At 38.5% G+C, this 21,332-nt stretch overlaps 1 protein-coding gene across 1 annotated transcript in view; it reads left to right on the top strand.

Annotated features, from left to right (window-relative positions):
• BAG4 (BAG cochaperone 4) overlaps positions 1–11,005 on the top strand; it is a 28,616-nt gene extending 17,611 nt beyond the window's left edge. The window contains exons 3-5 of the mRNA XM_006183351.3: positions 8,240–8,494; positions 8,972–9,226; positions 10,043–11,005. Coding sequence (XP_006183413.2) covers positions 8,240–8,494; positions 8,972–9,226; positions 10,043–10,528 — 996 coding nt within the window. The 3' untranslated portion in view covers positions 10,529–11,005. The remainder of the gene's footprint in view (positions 1–8,239; positions 8,495–8,971; positions 9,227–10,042) is intronic.
• The last annotated feature ends 10,327 nt before the right edge of the window (positions 11,006–21,332 follow it).

The raw sequence follows: 21,332 nt of genomic DNA, 5'->3' as shown, positions 1-21,332 counted from the left end.
GTATTTAATTATAGTTACCATGCTGTACACCCCCATAATTTATTTATTTTATAACTAGACATTTGTACTTTTTGACCACCTTCACCCCTTGGGGAGCACCTCCAACCCCTGCTCCACCTCTGGCAATCACCAGTCTGTTTTCTGTGTCTATGAGTTGGCTTGTTTGTTTTTTTGTTTTTTAGAGTCCACGTATAAATGAGATCTTATGATATTTGTCTTTCTCTGTCTAACATGTCATAGAGGATAATACCCTCAGGGCCCATCCATGTTGTCCCGAATGGCAAGATTCCCTTCTCTTTTATGATTGAATAATGTTCCATTGTAAATATATACATCTATATGTATACACACACCACATTTTCTTTATCGATTCATCCACCGATGGACACTTAGCTTGTTTCCGTGTCTTGGCTATTGTAAACTTTGCTCCAGTGAACACAGTGGCACAGCTGTCTTTTCGAGTTAGTGTTTTGTTTCCTTCAAATATATTTCCAGAAATGGAATTGCTGGATCATATGGTCATTCTGTTTTTAATTTTTGAGGCATCTTCATACTGTTTTCCGTAGTATAGTGTCTGCACCAATTTACATTCCCATCAACCATGCACAAGGGTTCCCTTTTCTCAACATCCTTATCAACACTTGTTATTTCTTGTCTTTTTGAGAATGATCATTCTAACAGGGGTGAGATGGTATCTCATTGTGGTTTTGATTTGCATTTCCCTAATGATTAGTGATATTGAGCACCTTTTCTTGTACCTTTTGGCCATCTGTACATCTTCTTTCAAAAAATGTCTATTCAGATCCTTTGCCCATTTTTTTAATCTGATTCTCTTTTTATGTTGAGTTGAATGAGTTCTTTATATACTTTGGATATTAACCCCTTATCAGATCTATGATTTGCAATAGTTTTCTCACATTCAGTAGGTTGACTTTCATTTTGTTGATGATTTCCTTTGCTCTGTAGAAGCTTGTTAGTTTGATGTAATCCCACTTACTTATTTTTGCTTTTGTTGTCAAAAAACTTGACTTCTTATGACAAATATTAAACTATAAGTATTTCAAGCGTTCCAGAAGAGTACAGAAAATACGTACATCTTTTTTTTATCTAGCACCTAGCTTTGTCGGTTTTTAAGTTTCAGAAATCTTTTAAAAAATAAGATAAATACAATTGGAGCCCCATGTAACACTTCTTTCCATTTCGTGAAGTTTTATTTGTCTCACATGTGTTTTCATGTTTTTACTACTTGCATATGAATTTTATAGTTTTATTTAACATGTTTTTAAACTTGGTATGAGTGGTTTCATACTAGCTTTCTCCTGTAGCTACCTTTAAACTCAACATTGTTTTTCCCTTTTCTATTGTATAACGTATGAGACAAGAATTACCCCGGGTATGGAATAGGTGGGTTTGGGGATGTACATCTTGATTTAATATAGTCAAATTTTCATAATGGTTGCACCAATGAGGAAATGTTTAAACAGTTAGTCACTGTGGGGGAGGGCATAGCTCATTGGTAGAGTGGATGCTTATCAAGCACAAGGTCCTGCATCCAGTCCCCAGTAGCTCCCTTAAAAAATAAGTACATGAATAAACCTAATTACCTCTCCCCACAAAATCAATAAATAAGTAAACAAGTAAATAAATAAATCATTGCCACTTAAAATTTTTTTTAAGTTAGTTACCCATAATTTGGCCACCCTAATAAAGCAATAATTGTCTCATTTGCAGATTTCCTTCCATTTTTTTCTATCCAGATATCATATTTCTATATGCAAATACTTTTTAAAAACATGATTGCAGTATATACCATTTTTAAAGCAGCTGCATTTAAGCAGCTTTCAAAGAATTTGAATGTTAGATCCAAGTTAGAATTCTCTGTAGACTGATGTTCTCTGCAGAGTTAAAATTTCACATCACCATCAACTATATTAATGTAATTCTCCTGATAGAGTTCAAAGTCACATACTCTATTCAATTATGTTCTAATTTACTTGTGATATGGAGGCTAAAGTAATGGAAATAAGTTTCTTTATGGGGTTGAATAATTAATTCATTAAAAAATTATGTTCCTTTTTTCTCATTAATTTGATGATAATATTAATCCTTTAAGATTGATTTTGAGCCAGAGGAATTTATTAAAGTTAGAGCAATATTTGATTATTTACTTAGGGAAATATAAAAGCAATAGGTTTTTAAAGTAATGATCACATTATGTATATGAACTTTAGGATAAAGTTGATCAGAGATAGTGGAATGCAAAATAAACAAAAGATCATGTTACTACTTATCACAAACTTCCATTTTATCTGTGTCACCTTCATTCCTGTGACTGAAACTGAAAAGCAAGCATTGTTATCCCTTCACGCTCCATGCTTGTGGTTTGGGCTTTAAAGCATACAATTCAGTTGTTTTTAGTATAGTCACAGGGTTATGCAGCTATCATCACTGATTCCAGAATGTTTTCATCACCCCAAATAGAGCAGTGTACCTATCACCCCATTCCACCCTCTCCCCAGCCCCCTGGCAGCTTCTAATCTATTTTTTTTTCTATGGATTTGCCTCTTTTGGACATTTCATTTTCACATGTGGATATCCAAATTTTGGAATCGTATAATACGTGATATCTTGTGACAGGCTTCTTTAACTTAGCATAATGTTCATGCACATTGTGGCATGTATCAATACTTCATTCTTTTCTGTGGCCAAATAATGTCCTCTTCTGTGGATATACCATTTAATTTTTATTTTTCCACGAGCTGTGTCGTGTAAAGTGGTATCTCCCTGTGGTTTTGATTTGCAGATCCCTGATGACTAATGATGTGGAGCATCTTCATGTGCTTATTAGCCATTCGTGTATCTTATTTGGAGAAATACATATTCAGATCCTCTGCCCATTTTGAAATTGGGGTATTTGTCTTTTTATTGTTGTTACAAGAGTTCTTTATAAATTCTACATACAAGTCTCTTATGAAATATATGATTTACAGGTATTTTCTCCCATTTTCTGGGTTGTCTTTTCACCCTCTTGATGCTATCCTTTGAAGCACAAATGTTTTGAGTTTTGATGTCTAATTTATCTGTGTTTCTATGTTGCTTCTGCTTTTGGTGTCAAATCTTAAGAAACCATTGCTGAAGCCAAGGTCACAAAGCTATACTCCTGTGTTTTCTTCTAAGAGGTTTTTTTCCCCCCTTCTTTTTTAACAATAGTTTTTGTTTTTACATTGAGGTCTGTGATCCACTTTGAGTTAATTTTTGTATATGGTGTGAAGTAGGGTCCAAATGCATTTTTTTTTACTTGTGAATATCCAAGTATCTCAGCACCGTCTGTTGAAAAGACTACTGTTCTTTCCCCATTGAATTGTCTTGGGACCCTTGTTGAAAATCAATTGACCATAAAGGTAAGAGTTTTTTTCTAGACTCCTAATTCTGTTCCCTTGATCTCTGTGTCTGTCCTTGTGCCGGTGCGAAACTGTTTTGATTACCGTAGATTTACATTAAGTTTTGAAATTGGGAAGTGTGAGTCCTCCAGCTGCTTTCTTTTTCAAGATTGTTTTAGGTATTCTGGGTCCTTTACATTTTCATATGAATTTTAGCATCGCCTTTGCAATTTCAGCACAAAAGGCAGGTGGGATTTTCACTTGGGTTGCATAAAGGTCAATTTGGGGAATGGCATACATTACTTTCACAGTTGATGAAGGAGGCAGACAAAACTCCTTACTTAAAGTCATGAGTCACAGTTTTTCTCAGCAATATTAATTTTTCTGATTCCATCAATTGTTCATGTTGATAAAGATCATTTTTAGGACATGACATTTTTCCCGCTTAGATAAAGGAATTTATTACATGTATCTATTACATGTATTTAAGAAAGATTGACTTTTAATTTAGTGCTGACTCTGGAAGCAACAGCAATAATGTGAGAGAGATTTTTGATACAACATACAAATTACTGGATTCTGAACCCAGAGGTATCTAGACATAACCGTGTGGGATTAGCACACGTATATTTTCTGGTGAAATATTCCACATTTTTCTTCTGACCAAAACAGACTCCTGTAGTTCTGTGTAGATATGGCTGGTTTCCTTATTTCAGAATTATGTGGTTTCACTCATTTGTCTTTCTAGCTGCCACCTCATGATCATTCTTCTCTTTGGTAGGTTTTCTAAATCTTACACAGTCTTAATTCAGAAACAGCTCCAATAAACCAAGAATGCACAATTTCGTGCATTTTTTCCCTAAGAGTATGGAATTTACATTTGTTTCTTTAGAAGCTTTTAATGCTGTGAGGGCCCCTGAGCAAGTCCCCACAGCTGGTTAGCGTGCTGTGCTCACGTGTGGTTTACATGCCAGGCAGGTGCTGGGGGCAGTCTTCAGAATGCAGCTTTCCTCGTTTTCCAGAGCTTCGTTCGTCAGCTCATAGTCAGGGTTGTCAGGGAGTGGGTAGGGTGGTTCAGGGGGCAGGTATGGGCAAGCAGTGCACCAGCTCGAACAGGCGCTGTGTGTCCCTGGAGGGAGAGGATGCTCATTAGACTGCTGATGAAATTCCTCAGCTGCTTTCTGAGTTCTTTAAACTAAGGTTGCTTCTTATTTGCTCTTAACTCCTCCATTTGCATCAAGGACTATCTTCTGAAGCTCCAAAAGTATCTTCTTTCTCTTGGCCTCTGTGTCAGGCTCTGAAACTCAGCCAGGAACTCCTTTATTTTCTTTGCTGTGCTGCCAAGCTGCTGTTCAGAAGACTTTAAAACCTTGAAACATTCTGAACTACGAACACTAGCTCATCCTTAGTCACTGCCTGTAGCAACTACAAAGCTAATAATACATATTCTTTTGACTCCACGATCGTTTGTAAACATGCAGATTGTAGCTCTGATCTGTGGACCCAGTGGGTACTTGGGAAAAGTATGAGCAGGCAGGTTTTCTGGTAAATACTGTGATTTTTTTGGTTTATTTAAAATCCTCTCACTGATCATTAAGGTAACTTGCTTTTCTAAAGCTCCCTGCCACCAGTATTTCCTAAAGAGTGAAACATGGATGTTTTCACGTTGATTTTTCGGGTAAAGAAGACCGTCTCTTGTCTTCTGGGAGATTACACGACAGAACACTGAGTGTCTGTGAATAGAAATGCTCTAACAAAGGAGACTAAAGTCCTTTTTACATTTTGAATTGAGAGTTCATGATACAAAAAGACGTTGGTCAGAACCTGTAACACCTTTTCATTTAATTTAAAGGGGAACTTGGTTATAAAATACAGCTTATTAAGTACTGTGGTTAGGGGTTCCTGGGAGACAAAAATTGAAATAGTTCTGTAAGTAGAGATACTGCATGAGGAAGCAGCCAGTGAGTGACAATAGATTTGGCAATCCTGAAAACGAGGATTAGTAGAAACTCAAGTTGATGCTGACTGCTGCTAATTATGAAGTCTTGGAGTACTTTTGTGGTGAATAGATAGGCACACCAGGAGGAATTGTGGTGTTGCTAGAGGAAATCTTTTTTTCCCCCTGCTTGGATTGGATCTGTTTGCTGATTGATATTCAGTATACCAAATGGAAGGGGAATCCATTAAACAGTGTATCACTTTCTGGGTGAGAGACTGGACCACTTTTCTCTTCTTTGGATTCTACATCAGCACAACAGTCCATCAACTGTAAAGCCAACTTTTGGAAGAAGTATTTCCTCCTGGCTAATCTTTAGCTTGCAGTGAGACACCATATGGTGTGATGTTATTTTGACTTTGGAATGCTAAGTCATATCGGCATTTACATCTAGAACAAGAACAGCACTCAGAATTGTTTTGAGTTTTAAGAGCTCCAGTCTCTTGATTTCTTCTGGAATCCGGAATGAGACTTTTACAGAAATTTAGTGCCTGTCAAAGACTTTATTTAGTTCTTCTTGTAGTTGCTCAGTTTCAGATTTCATGTGTTACCATACCAGTTGACAAGTTGCAGATCACAACTTGCTGTCCTTAGACATGTTTCTCTTCATGAAAATAGTCTACTTGGCCGTAGATGAAGTAGCGAGCGGCCCACCAGTTTCTAGACATACTTGGAATTTCATGACATTTAAAATTTTTTTTTTTACTGTAGAAAGTAATACAACTTTATTATTAAACATCCAGGAATAAAGGAAAGGGAGAAAAAACACTCAACTTCTGTCATCCTAATATATCTATATTTTGGTAAATTTGGTTTCAGCCTTTTCCCTATCATGTTTACATAGCGTTAAACTTATGGTACATACACTTTTTTGTATGACTTTTCACTTATCATATGTACTTTCCATGCTATAGGGTGAAATAACAAGAACTCTTTTTTTTTCTTAATATTAAAGAGATTTTCAAACACAATCCAAAGTAATGAGAATAGCACAGTAATCTCCCATGGCCCCATCTCTCAGCTTCAACTAGTATCAATCAAGGCCATAACGTTTCATCTATATCCTTGGAGTATTTTGAAGCAAATTCCAGCCATCATTACTATTTCACTGCTAAATACTTATGTATCTTGAAGATATAAGGAAGTCTTAAAAACAGTACTGCAGTGCCATTATTAAAACTCAAAGGTAAACTAAAAGTAATACTTTAATATCGTTAAATGTCTGGTTAATTCTAACAGTGAATTTTTTTAAGACAGAATAAACTTCCCTCAGTGAATAGTCCATAATCTACCTAAACATTCCATCGGTACAGGACATTTAGGTTGCTTACAAATCTGTGTGATTGCAAATAATGGCGTGATGAACAAAAACAACTTTTTCTCGGTTGAATCACTTCCTTAGGAAGGATTTCTAGAAGTTGAATAACGGTACAAAAAGTCACACGATGTTTTCTTATCGAGTCTTCAACTGTGTATGTTGCATAAGGGATTGTTTACAGACAGCAGCCTGTGGGCAGAAGACTTTATCAGCCTTGCAGTGGCTTTGACAAAGGGTGTTCCTTGTCCTTCTGCTCAGGGACGCCTTGCTGGGTCCTCCCTTGCGCCTGTCCCTGCAGGAATTCTTTGGTGGGAGTAGCCTGTCTTCTATCTTCTTGCCATAAAGGTATGGCTGAGAATTTAAGTTATTTCCCGCAGAACTAATGCCCTCCCTCCCACTTTGATCTGTCCCTCTATTTGATGTGTTAGATCAGGAATCAAATTTGAATTTCATCTTCTTCAGTCATTAACAGCTTTAGAAAGCAGATTTCTTTTTTAATTGAGGTATAATTGACATATGACATTAGTTTCAGAGTATACATGTAATGATTCAGTATCTGTGTACATTGTGACATGATCACCACAGTAAGTCTAGTTAATATCACAGGGCTCTTTTCTTATTCTTCTACCTAAAATAAGATGGATTATCTAGTCTTAGAAGGATGAGTACTAGAGAAATTGATTCTATGTTTTTACCATTTTAAAAAGGTAAAGTACAAATTAATACATTAAAGTAGTCACTTAGAGTTTAGCTTTAATCTTGTTTAGATTACTGAACTGAGGGTTCTAGGTGGAAAGGTGATTTAAAACTGCAGTAAGCAATGTATGAGGAATTTGTCTCTGTGTGCTGTTATTATCTGGGAAGCAGAGTGGGATGGTGCTCAGAACTTGGGCTTGGGGTCAGATCTGGTTTCGCTTCCTGACCTTGGCATCATAATACTAACAACAATATTATAAATAATTCCCAATCATTGAGCATACTGTGTGCCAGACACTGTACTAAGCATTGTATTTCTCTCATCTCACTTAATTTTTACAATAACCCTGCAAGATAAGTTCATGGTCTCCATTTTCCTGCTGGAGAAACTAAAGCTCAGGGAGGGTAAATGCAAAGCCTGTGGCAGGGCTGGGTCCATCTCTGTGGTCTTTTTTTCTTACTGTTCTGTCATGCTTATGTGTTTCTTTCTCTAGCCCTTCTCCCACGTTTCCCAAAATTCCCGCCTCCGGTTTGTGGGACAAGTTCCCTGCTGTCAGGGGTAACTGCTAGGTGCACTGATGGAAGTGGTGGAGAAGCGCTGCTCTGAGGCCATTACTTCGTCGTGCATCACAATATACCCTCCCTTTGTTATGACATAGACTGTGCAGTGGTGGTCTGAGTTTAGTGTATGTGTATGATTATAATACAAGAAAGAACACCTCAAAGATCGATATTTTCACTAGTTACTGGTCTCCTTTCTTCCCAAAGTTTTCAGAGTTGGGTATTAAGTCAGGGTGTTTCAGCTCTTCCACTCATTTGTCTTTTTTCCCCTCAACTTTGCTTTTTTAGAATTTGAATTCTTATACAAACGGAGCATATGGCCCGCCATACCCCCCTGGCCCCGGGACAAATACCGCCTCGTACTCTGGGGCTTATTACACACCTGGGTATGCTCAGACCAGTTACTCCACAGAGGTTCCAAGCACTTACCGTTCACCTGGCAACAGCCCAGCCCCAGTCTCTCGTTGGATGTACCCCCAGCAGGACTGCCAGACTGAAGCACCCCCTCTTAGGGGGCAGGTTCCCGGATATCCTGCTTCACAGGTGAGCTTTTTTCTGCTGTGTTTTTGTTTTTTAATATTAATGAATGGTACTGGATTTATTTCTCTGTTCACTTCAGGAGGTCAGGTTTACACTTTTTAACATTCTATGAATGATACCATGTTTATTTTTCTTTTCTTCAAGGGGAGTTCGAATATATCTTTATTTGTGCTTCCTTGTAGCATATTGGTCCATTTATTTACAGTATCTTTGGGACAGACTTACGTTATGCTTCAGCCACTGAAGTGTAGGCCCTGTTCCTTCTGAACTTGATTGTCACTAACTCTGCCCCTGGTATCCTTGGAACCAGGCTGTTTTAGGCTTGGAGAAATTATTGCAACAGATTAGAGATGCTACAGTTTAGCCCAGTGGTAGCTAAAATACACCATTAAGCATCTCATGTTTATACTGGAATCTTGTCGTTACTTGATTCAAGTGTGTTTTAGCAATGACCAGCAAATTTCCTTCCTCTCAATCCAGAACCCTGGAATGAGCATTCCCCATTATCCTTATGGGGATGGTAACCGTAGTGTTCCACAACCAGGACCGACTGTACGACCTCAGGAGGACTCATGGGCTCCTCCCGGTACTTACGGAATGGGCACCCGTTACCCCTGGCCTTCAGCTGCGCCCTCAGCACCACCTGGGAACCTCTACCTGAGCGAGAGCACTTCATCATGGCCCAGCAGTGGCTCTCCTCAGCCCCCTCCGTCCCCACCACCCCCGCTGCCCAAGGTAGGGGGCCTTCTAAACGTTGTTCTTTTGATGTTTGGAAAATTAAGACAGCACAACATGGAACTTCTTTGCATTGGTTTGTGTTAAATGGGGACCCATCGCAAAAAGTTGGTGGCTACTGCCTATAGCTTTACCCATCCTGGTTCCCCCCACCATTTTTTTTTTAATAGATTTTTTTTTTTTTTACAGCAGTTTTAGGTTCACATCCTTTTTTTGAAAGATGGAAAAATGCTGATTTACTGCTTGTTGTAATACTAGCTGAATGTTAAACAAAATCAAAAATTGGATTTTCTTACCTCAGTCTCCGGACAGAAGACAAAACCAATGTGAAATTGCATGGTTTAATTAAACCATAGACTTGAACATCATTTGCTTGTCGCTAAGTTCCTTTTCAAGATTCGTCTTAAGGTTTTATCTCTTTAGAGGAGAAACTGTCTAATTCCTATTTATTAAGTCGCTAGACAGATTGCGAGGTGGCCCTGAGGATGACCTGCCTGAGGGTAGATGCCAGCCTTTCTTCTCAGGAATTCTCTGCCTTTCGTCTTTTTTTCCCTCTTTTTTTAATAGAATAAAAAGGAGTTTATCAGGGTACCCAGCCATAGACAGCAGCGGGCCACACAGAGGTGTTGTGTGAGCCGCCTTTTATCTTTTTAGGGCTGTGTTTTTCTTAGATAATTAAGGAGGGCTGTCCAGTTTCATTGGTGGGGAATCTTTCCACGTACCTTCCTAGTCAGGTGAAAGATGGGGGCTAACACATCTGATGTTGATGGATTCCTGTTAAAACAGCTTTCCCCCCTTCTTTGCCCCCCACTCAAGGACTCCTCGTATCCCTATAGCCAATCAGATCAAGGCATGAACCGGCACAGCTTTCCTTGCGGGGTCCATCAGTACGAGTCCTCGGGAACAGCGAACAGTGATAACTCAGAACTCCTGGATTCCCAGGTCCAGTACAGCGCTGCGCCTCAGCTGTATGGTAGCGCCTCCAGCGAACATCCCAGCAGTCAAGATCAAAGCAATAATCTTCCTGAAGAGTGTTTATCTTCAGATGAGGGGACTCCCCCAAGTATTAAAAAAATCATACACGTGCTGGAGAAGGTCCAGTATCTTGAGCAAGAAGTGGAAGAGTTCGTAGGAAAAAAGACAGACAAAGCATACTGGCTTCTGGAAGAAATGCTAACCAAGGAACTTTTGGAACTGGATTCAGTTGAAACTGGGGGCCAGGACTCTGTCCGGCAGGCCAGGAAAGAGGCTGTTTGCAAAATCCAGGCCATACTGGAAAAATTGGAAAAAAAGGGATTATGAAAGGATTTAGAACAAAGGGGAAGCCTGTTACTAACTTGACCAAAGAACTCTTGATTTTGGTTAATTACCCTCTTACTGAAATGCCTGTTGACGACAAGAAGCAATACATTCCAACTTCCCTTTGATTTAAAACTTGAAAAACTGGTAAAGGACTTGGAAGAACATTTTGGTTATGAGTTGTTTAGAGTTTTCAGACCAATGAATGTAATAGGAAGCTATGGAGTTACTGATTTTGTCAGGTAGGCGTACCCTTTAGAAATGTATGTGTGTCGGCAAGCTGCTTCTTACCAGCAGGAGGGAAATACACTTTATGTAACAGGCTTACCAGAAACCTACCAGATAAGACTGGATATTATCTGAGACTAACAGGCTGTTTTTTTAAACATCTGGATTACTCTGTCGCATTTTTGTACGTTGTGACTGCTTTCAACGTGTACTTCATGTGTAAATTATAGCTTGGACTCCAGCCTTCTTGGACCTCTGTTTTGTTTTGTTATTTGCAGTTCAGAAGTATAGTATTATTCTCTACTTCTTGGTACATTTTGTAGTAATATGTGAATATAATTATTCAAGAAACTATATTGACAGTAGGCAATTCTGGATGAATTTATATCTTTTCACCACTTGAATATAATGCAGTGTGTAGTGAGTTCCCAAGGAAGATTGTCTCCTTTTTGGTACAGATCGTTAGGTTAGAGTTTTACCACGTCTACTTTTTATGTGAATATTGGAAGGTTAATTTGGAAAAGGCATGGGCACAGGAATGAAAATGTGGCCATTTTCTTTTTTGCTTCTTAAATTGTATTTGGGTAAAGATTCATTTAACCTCCCCCCTCCCCCAATTATCTTTTCATTACTGCTGCTTCCATACTGAGCAACATGATAAACACAGATGAAAAATAAAATGCCACAGTGAGTAGAAATCATAACCACAAAAGTAATAAACATGACCATTTGGGAATGCTGTTCCTCCATCTGAAATATTAGCTTCACCATCAGGACTCCTATGAGCAGATTTCAGCTCAGTTTATAGCAGAAACAGTGAGGGAGGAAGAGGATTCATGCTCAGGGAATGAATCAGCCATAGCTAGATGGGAAATTATTGTGTTCTGTTAAAGGAAGATTTTTTAATCTTTATTTCTCTAGAATAAGTTGCATGGACAGTATTGCTTGTTTTATAAAAAAGATGTTTACCACCACTAGTAATAGTCACTTTAGAGCCAGACTGAAGGAAGGATATTGAAAGGGTCTTAGCTGGATTTGCGTGGGCAGCCCTGTGCTATCACATAGAAGAGAGGTACATAACGTTTTACATCTGAAGTGAGTCCCAGTATACAGTATCTGTTATTGGAAAAGCCACCATTTCTTAATAAGATATCCAAATGATCATTTTCTTTCTTGACTGCCAAGCCTATTAATAAGATAATAAATCTATCAGCCATCTCCTCTCCTCACCAATGCAAACATATTATGTGATAAGAAGAAATAGAGTATGAATATTGGCCGGGTCTTTTGTGTTGGTATGAGTGATTTTATGAGATAATACGGTGACAATTTTATTCTAGGATTTTTAGTTTTTGGCCTACTATAGGAATGTTAAAAAAAAGGCTTTTCTATGAAAATTTCAAAGTTTATCTGAAAATTTAGAAGGGGAAGAATCTCAGAGCTAAGTTAATACAAAACTAGTGAGACAGTGAGATAATTCAGGAGAGAACGCTACTCTTTAACTGAGTGCCCAAGGTACCAATTTCCCTGAAGTCTTGATTTATATAAAGTCGTACATTATACACATATATACATATACGTGTGTGAATGTTAACAGTTTTTTTTAAACTTTGAGGTAATTTTAGACCTGAAGAGTTGTAAAAACAGCTTCTGTATACTCTCACCGTCTCCTTTTGTTACCGTCTTACATAACTATAGAACATTTGTCAAATTAAGAAATTAGCTTCGATATAATACCATTAGCTAAAGTAGAGAATTTTGAAAGTAGAGATTTTCTTAGTCTTTTCAGTAATGTCCTTTCACTGTTTCAGGATCCAATTCAGGATCCTGCCTTGGATTTAGCTGCCATGTCATCATAGTGGCCTCCAATCTGTGACAGTTTAGCATGACACCTGATGCGGTAATGTACTTCTGGTGTTGTTAACCTTAACCGCCGCTAGGATTCCCTGCTGTAAACTTACTGTGTTTCACTTTGTAGTGACTAAATATTTGCTGGAGATGTTTGAGCTATGCAAATGTCTTGTTTCTGCTGAAACCTTGCCTCACTCATTTTCACATCCACTGGCAGACCTTGCTCATGGCAGCTACGGCTGTGGTGTTCCAGCGGTGACTTCCTGTTTCTCTCATTCCCTCTACCTTCATTAACTGGAATTCTTCTGTAAGGAAAGGCTATTGCTTCTGGATTTACATTTTTTAATTATAATAAGATATTCAGGATAAGCACAAACTTAGAGTTGCAAACCATGATAGAATGATTCCAAATGCCAATATCAAAGAAAGGAAAATTCAATGGGGAACCTGTTCCAGAAAATATAGTGAACTTCAGAAGGAAAATAGTACTTATGTTTTGTGGATTTGGTTTTTTTTGACTTAGTATTGACTCCAGGCTAAATTCAAATTTTTCTTGGTATTTCACATCTGGACTTTAAAAAGTGTCTAAATTTATATCACTTGGGGGATAATTTTTGTCAAAATCTTGAGTGAAGTTATCCAGACCTAGCATGTTAAACACAGCTGTCTTCTTTATAATAAGCCACTATTATTCCAAACATAAATGCCAGTACAAATAGACAAATAGACCCTAATGAAGTATTCGTGGGGTGAGCTATGCTGGTCTCCACATGGTTGGTGGGGAATTCTTTTAAATGCTTTGACGAATAGGGTTCTGAAAATAGGTTTTTAGTTGGTTAATGTAATACTGTTAAAGATAGGCAGATTTTTTTTTTAAGTTGAAGAATGTATTAAATTGACATAAAAAAGGTTTTTTGGAGGATGGATAGTTGAGACTGGAGTTTTTCATCTTTTTTCTTTTTAAGAAAGTTATGAATTTAAAGACTCAATTTTATGGAAGTTAGGTGTTTAGGGGAAAGTCAATTCTGCACAAAGGAGCATTCATGCTTCTGTTCCCACTCCCATTTTTCCTTCTACAAAAGTAACCATCATCAATTGTTTTTTAGAAAAATTATCTCCATATTTTTTAATAGCACAATTGTATTGCTTCTTCTTGGTTTATCAATTTTAGGGGATTTCTACTGATTTTCTATTACAGAGGATGAAGGTTAGGTCTCTTTCTTGGTCTCTACCTTACACACATCTCAGTCCCCATCCCTCCAACTTCTCAGTCCAGTTACACAGTAATTCTGTTGTACTTTCTTATGACTGTGTAGACGCTAACCAGAGCTCAGTCATGTAGTAAACTGTGGTTGCTTTTCCTCCTCTGAACAACCCCTTGTTTTCCCTGGAAGAATCATTTGTCTGATTTGTTTTGTTTGCTTATGTACTTATGACTAATTTGACCTCAAATCCTCTATCATTTGTCTAAGTCTTCTCTTAAGATGCCCAGACATATTTGATCAACTTCAGACTCTTGAAGAAGTCTATCCCGGAGTCTTCTGACTGGAGAGGAGCGCCCTTTCATTCTGGAGCCTTCTGCTCGTCCTGGGGGTCCTCTCCACCTCTTCTGCTAATTTCCTTTTTTCTGTAGCCTGCGTCTTTCTCTTTCTTAGTTTATTCCCTCATTTTGGTAGCGTGTTTTCTCCAGCAACTCCCTGAAAAAGGGTGCATAGGAAATAATTTTTTTACATCCTGGATATTGGAAAATGTGTTTTCATGATCCTTTGTCTAAAACTTGGCTTTTCTCTTTAGGAGCCTTTAAGGTATTTTTTGTCCCCTCTGTTCTGAAATTTCCCAACAGTCTAGTGTTGGTGTGGGTCTGTTTTTGTCCATTTTGCTTGGCACATTTCATTCTGGAACCTCCTGCTCTTACGTCCTATAACAGCTTCTTGTTCCTTGTTCGTTTCCCGCTCTGCTGCCCTAATAATCTCTATGACATCTTGGGATTGCTGCTGTTTCTGTTAACAGAACCCTTAGACTGATCAACTTAATCTTTTCTCTTTTTATTTTTTGCCTTTTTGCCCTACTTTGTGGGAGATTTACTCACTTTATCTTCCACCTCTTTTTGAGTTTTACATTTCTTCTGTTATATTTTTAATTTCTGTTTAATTTTTAATTTTTTGCTCTCTGTGTTCTCTATGGAATTCTGCTCTTGCTTGTGATTGTAGCATTTTATATCTCTGAGGATAGTAATAATTTCTTGGTATTTTCTTCCTGCACAATGCATTTTCTCTGAAGTTGCTTTTTTTCTTTCTTGTTTGATCTCCATCTTTATCATGTTAGAGATATTTTTCAGATATCTATTAGTTCTTGGTTGTGTTTTTTTTTTTTTTTTTACAGTGTTACTGTACTGGAGACCCAAAGTTGTTTCTAGAAAATGCTTCCTGACTATTCTGTTTAATTTTCTTTTTTATCATAATCTGTCTTGAAGGAGATACTATTTTAAGTCTGGGATTGGGAAGGGAGGGTTATCTGGGTACTTTTCACTCCTTTGTGAAAACTGCGTGGCTTTTCTCACCAGGACTGGTGGGCAGTAGCACATTTGTTGTAATAAAAAGTGAGGCAGAGGAGAGGCCAGCTGCTGAGAGGGAGGATTTAGGGGTTTCTGAGATCAGGGCATATTTTCTCTTAGCCAACCCTTAAATGTTCTTTTATTTTGCAAATCATAACTTTATCTTGGTAAGTAAATGCCAAGAGCAGTATTGCCAGGTAAAATACAGGACTCTCAGTTACATTGGAATTTCAGAGAAACAACAAATCATCTTTTAGTACCAGTGTGTTCCAAATGTGTTCCAGTGTGTTCCATTGCATGGGATATAATGATGCTAAAAATGATTGTTTTTCTGAAATTCAAAATAACTGGGAGTACAGTCATCTGTCAGTATCCGTGGGGGATTGGTTCCAGGATCCCCCCACCCCTTGGAGATACCAAAATCTATGGATGTTCAAGTCCCTTATATAAAATGGTGTATTTGCATATAACCTCTGCACATCCTTCTGTATACTTTAAGTCATCTCTAGATTAGTTGTAATACCTAATACAATGTAAATACTATGTAAATAGTTGTACATACAATGTAAATACTAAGTATATAGTTGCCAGGTGTGTGGCAAATTCAAGTTTTGCTTTTTGGAACTTTCTGGAGGTTCCCCCCCCCCAAATATTGTCAATCCATGATTGGTTGAATCTGTGGATGTGAAATCCACAGATAGGAGTGCCAACTATATTGTATTTTTTAAATTAAAGGTTTTATTTTGAGATAATTGTAAATTCACATGCAGTTTCCTGAAATAATGCAGAACTGTCCTGTACCCTTTACCCAGTTTCCCCCAATGGTAACATCTTGCAAAACTTTACTGTGCTGTCACCACCGGGATATTGACATTGATGCGATCAAGATACAGAGCAATTCCATCTACCACAGCTGTTCCTCCTGTTGACCTTTCACAGCCACGCCTGCTCCTCCTTCCCCACCGCACCAAACCCTTGGCAACCACTAATCTGTTCTCCATTTCTAAATTTTGTCTTTTTGAGAATGTTTTGTAAGTGGAATTGTACAGTATACAGCCTTAGAGATTGGTTTTGTTTTTTTTTCACTTAGCGTAATTAATTCTCTTGACACTCATCCAAGTTGTTTCCTGTATCAGTAGTTCCTTTTTATTGCTAAGTAGTGGTCTGTGATATGGACGTACTGCAGTGTGTTCAGCCATTCCCCTGCTGACAGACATCTGGGTTGTTTCTAATTTGGGGCTGTTATGAATAAAGCTGCTATTATGTACATTCATGTACAGGTTTTTGTGTGGATATGGTTTTCATTTCTTTGGGATAAATGCCCAGGAGTGCAGTGCTGGGTCATATGATACTTGCAGGTTTAATTTTTTTAGGAAACTACCGAACTTTTCTAGAGTAGCCGTGCCATTTTACATTCCCAGCAGCAATGTATGAGTTTCTCTGCATCCTTGCCAGTATTTGGTGTTGTCACTGTTTTTTTATTTTAACCATTCTGACAGGTGTGTGGTGGTATCTCATTGTGCTTGAATTTGCATTTCCTTAATGGTTAATAGTGTTGAACATCTTTTCATGTGCTTATTTGACATCTGTATATTCTCTTCTGTGAAATGTCTGCACATGTCATTTGCTCATATTCTAACTGGGTTTATTTTAATAAACTTACTTTAGAACAGTTTAGATTTACAGAAAAAGCTGTGATGATACTACAGAGTTCCCATACACCCCACCCCCTGTTATCAACATCTTCGTGTTGTACATTTGTCACAATTAATGGATCAATATTGATACACTCTCATTGACTAAAGTCCATACTTTATTCCGGTTTCCTTTGTTTTTATCTAACACTCTCTCTCTCTTCCAGGAGTCCGTTCAGGATACCGTATTACATTTAGTCATCACATCTGAGGAGCCTCTTGGCTGTGATAGTTTCTCAGACTTTCCTTGTTTTTGATGACTTTCATAGTCCTGAGGAGTGAGTCAGCTGTTTTGTAGAATGCCCCTCAACTGGATTTGTCTGATGTTTTTCTCACAGTTACACTGGGGCTGTGGGGTTTGGGGAGGAAGACCACAGAGGTAAGTGCCCTTTCTCATCATATATTCAATGTATACACCACCAGCACAGCTTCTACTGCTGATGTTAACCGAGGTCACCTGGCTGGTGTAGTGTTTGTCAGGTTTCTCCACTGTGAAGGGACTGCCCCCAACCTTTTGATCCTGTACTCTTTGGAAGGAAATCCCTGTATGCAACTCCACACTTACGGAGTGGGGAATTAATCCTCCACTTCCTTGAGGGTGTTCATCTACAAAAATTATTTACAATTTCCCTGCAAGGTAGATTTGTTCATTCTCTCCCATTTGTTTGTTTAATCGGTCACTTAAGTCAGGAAGGACCCATAGACATTTATTTTGTTTTTGCGTTATGATCTAACATTACCTTGTTTATTTTGTTGCTCAGAATGATTGCCTTTGGTGGCTATTTGGAGCTCCTTTAGCTGTGTCCTTTTGCCATACCCCCATCATTGTCTGTAGCTTTTTGTTTGTTTTTTGGAGACTTCTTTGCTTTCCAGCACCACACGGTTCTCCAGGCTCATCTTGTACACATTTCCTGTTCTAGTCCTCGGATCAGTTATTTCTTCAGGAAGCTCTGGTCCTGCTTATTGAAGACTGGTATTGAAACCAAATTTGGGCTCCATTGTTTGTCTTTTTACTGTTGAGTTTTGAGAATCCTGTGTGTTTTCTAGATACTAGTCTTTTGCCAGATATGTGGTTTGCAGATATTTCATCCTAGTGTGTAGCTTGTCTTTTCATCCTCTTTTCTTTCTTTTTTTTTTTTTTTTAATTGAAGTGTAGTCAGTTACAATGGGTTAATTTCTGGTGTACAACATAATGTTTCATTCATACGTATACCTACATATATTCATTTTCATATTCTTTTTCATAAAAGGTTACTATAAGGTATTGAATATAGTTCCCCGTGCTGTACAGAAGAAATTGTCTTTTCATCCTCTTAGCAGAGTTTTTCAAAGAGCAAAAGTTTTAAATTTTGATCAAATCCTATTTATCATTTGTCCCTTTTAAGGACTGGACATTTGGTGTCAAGTCCCTAGGTACTCCTTGCTTACCCCCAGTTCCTGAAGATTTTCTCCTGTTGTTTCCTAAAATTGTTACATTTTACATTTGCATTAGCCAAGAGGAAACCTTGGCTTGATGGAAACTTCCAGGTGCCTGAGGTGAGTCACCGTGCTGCATAGCTTCAACTGAAGTTATCAGGTTGTCAGCTCAAAACAGTCCTCACTGAAGACAGAGACATCGTAAGGAAAGTATAAATCACTTTCCTCAAAGTTTAAAAAAAAAAAAAGGTTATTCAAGTTGAAGGCAGGAACTATTCATTTGTGGGTATAAAGTAATAAACTGTGTTTTCATGAATGGTTTATGAACTTATAAAAATCACCAACTTTGGGCTAGAAAAGAACATCACACTTGTTCTTTCAAGTTCTAACATTCTTATTTTATAAACAATGTCAGTAAGTAGTACAGCCGAAATTACAGCTGAGGTCTTCTATTCGCTGATTAAAGCACCCTGCCACATAGCCTCTGCCTGTATGTTCTTGATTAAAATGTAGATTCATTTTCCAGTGATTAAAAAAAATTTTAATGTAGATTCGTAACCCCTCTGATTAAGTATCTCTGGGTTTGGACCTGAAAATCGACATTTTAATGAATCTGCTTAGCATACTTTCCAAGTCATCAGAGCATGAGAATCACTGTCACAGCCTGAGGCCTTGTTATTTTATAGTCAGAGCATCAGAGACAATTGAGGAGTTTTCCCAACTTTTTGATGGCTAGGTGTCCACCAGGGACTGAGAACTTCCGCCTCTAAAAACTATGTATCCTCATAGCATCAAATGCCTTGTTAGGTTCTCATACTTTTTGAATATTGGAAGATGGCTTATTCTGGAAAGAAATAGGAATTCAAAATTGATGCCTAACAATTATTCTGACTTCGGATATGAAATCCAGTTGTTTCATGACTCTTGGACTCTTGCTTTTGCTCTTGAGGCAACTTACTGGCCATTAGCATTATCTTTTGCACCAGATCACGGAGTCAGCAAACTACCACCAGAGACCAAATTGAACCCACCGTCTGTTTTTGTAAATAAAGTTTTATTGGGACACAGCCACATGCATGGGTTTACCTACTGTCTCTGGCTGCTTTTGTGCTACAACAGATCTGATGATGTCTCAGAAACCTTACAGCCCACGCAGCCTAAAATATTTATCTGGCTCTTTGCAGAAAAAAGGTTTGCTGCCTCCTACACTAGAGAATTGAAAGAGGAAAAGTAGACTTTGTTTCAGATCTTACCTTTAAGCCTTTTCTGGTAAATGACTTGATAGATGACTGCAACAATAGCCAGTGAAATTGGTGGTTTTTTTGAGAGGTACCATAAGATAGTGTCTTTCTGAAACTACCTACCTACTGGGCCTTCTTGGAAACCTAGAATTTACACTTGTTTTTAAAGCAGTGTTTTTCTTTCTTTCTTTCTTTTATTGTATTATCAGTTTACAGTGTTGTGTCAATTTCTGAAAAGGCAGTGTTTCTTAAAGCATGAATCTCAAACCTGTCTGCATCTAAATCATCTGCAGGGCTTGTTTAAAATACAAATTCTGAATCCTTCCAAAGACCCACTGAATGAGAATTTCTGGGAGTGTGCCTGGACGTGTGACTAGCCCCTTTTCCATCAGTGTGTCTGGTCTCCGTCTCTATTACAGCACTCAGCAAGGTGTATTTTTCTACCTGCTTGTCTGTCCTAGTGAGACTGAACTTCAGGGTAGGTGTTGTGTTATTCATTACTTTCGTTTTCCAAGCCCCAGATTGGGTACATTTAATTGTTGTAGTTCTCAAAGGGCGGTCCGAGGACGCTGGGACTCTTTACTTAGACACCCCTTCAGGGGTCACAAGGTCAAAACTATTTTCTTAACAATAACTAGGACGTGATTTGCCTTTTTTCACTGTGTTGTTGATATTTGCACTGTTGACGCAAAAGCAATGGTGGGTAAAATTGCTGGCACCTTACCAGGAATTAGGGTAGTGGAAACAAACTGGTTAGGGCAGTGGAAACAAACTGGTCATTGTATTTTCCACTGCCATGCATTCGTAATAAAAATTGTGCCAATTTCACTTAAGAATGTGCTTCATGAAGAATGAAAAAAAATTATTAACTTTATTAACTCTTAACCCTTCAGTTCACACCTTTTTCAAATTCTGTGTAACAAAATGGTTAGTATGCATTAAAACAGTTCTGCATACTGAAGTACGCTGGTGAGAAGGGGTTCCTGGACCAGTTCCAACGTGTGTGTGGAGGCTTCCCCACACCACTAAGCAATTCCTAGAAGCCAGCAGTGTATGGAGAATGCAGTTTAATTCTGACACTGTCTACGGGAGACAGAATCAGATTTCACAGGTAAAGGGCTCAGTCCCACAGGACCACCCTCCGCTTTAGACCGACTGTAAATGAGAGATTCCCACGACTTCCTCCTCCTCAGCTTCAATTAATTTGTTAGAACAGCTCACAGGACTCAGGAAAACCCACTTATTTACTAATTACTGGCTAATTGTAAAAGGATATTAAAGGATACAAACAAACAAACAAAAAAACGAGCCTGATGAAAAGATACGTGGTGCATGACACAGGGGAAGGGGTGGAGTTTCCGTGCCAGGTGTACCCTCTCCAGGTGTACCACTCTGCCCGGTCCCCACGTGTTCCCCAACCTGGAAGCTCTCGGAACCCTGGGCTTTGGGTTTTTAAAGAGGCTTCATTACAAAGGCATGGTTGATTAAGTCATTGGCTGCTGGCAATTGATTCACCCTCCAGCCCTGCCCCCCTCCCCAGAGGCTGGGGGTTGAGGCTGAAAGTGCCCACCCTCTAACCACACGGTCGCTTCTCCTGGCAAGCAGCCCCCATCCTTGGGTGGGATCCGAAAGTCACTTTCCTTGAAGTGTTTTCAGGAACAGAGGACAAGACACCAAATATCCCACTGCTACAAATTTTTTTCCTGCTCAGGAAATGCCAAGGGTCTTGGAAGCTGTGAACTAGGAATTGGGGGATTAATATATACTCATTTGAATGACCAAATACATATTTTCCTGTAAATCACAATATTGCAGCTGGTCTC

The sequence above is a fragment of the Camelus ferus genome, chromosome 26 (genome assembly GCF_009834535.1).
Source record: "Camelus ferus isolate YT-003-E chromosome 26, BCGSAC_Cfer_1.0, whole genome shotgun sequence".
Taxonomy (NCBI): Eukaryota; Metazoa; Chordata; class Mammalia; order Artiodactyla; family Camelidae; genus Camelus; species Camelus ferus.
Note: the sequence above shows the minus strand (reverse complement) of the source record. Positions and strands in the feature narration are given on the sequence as shown.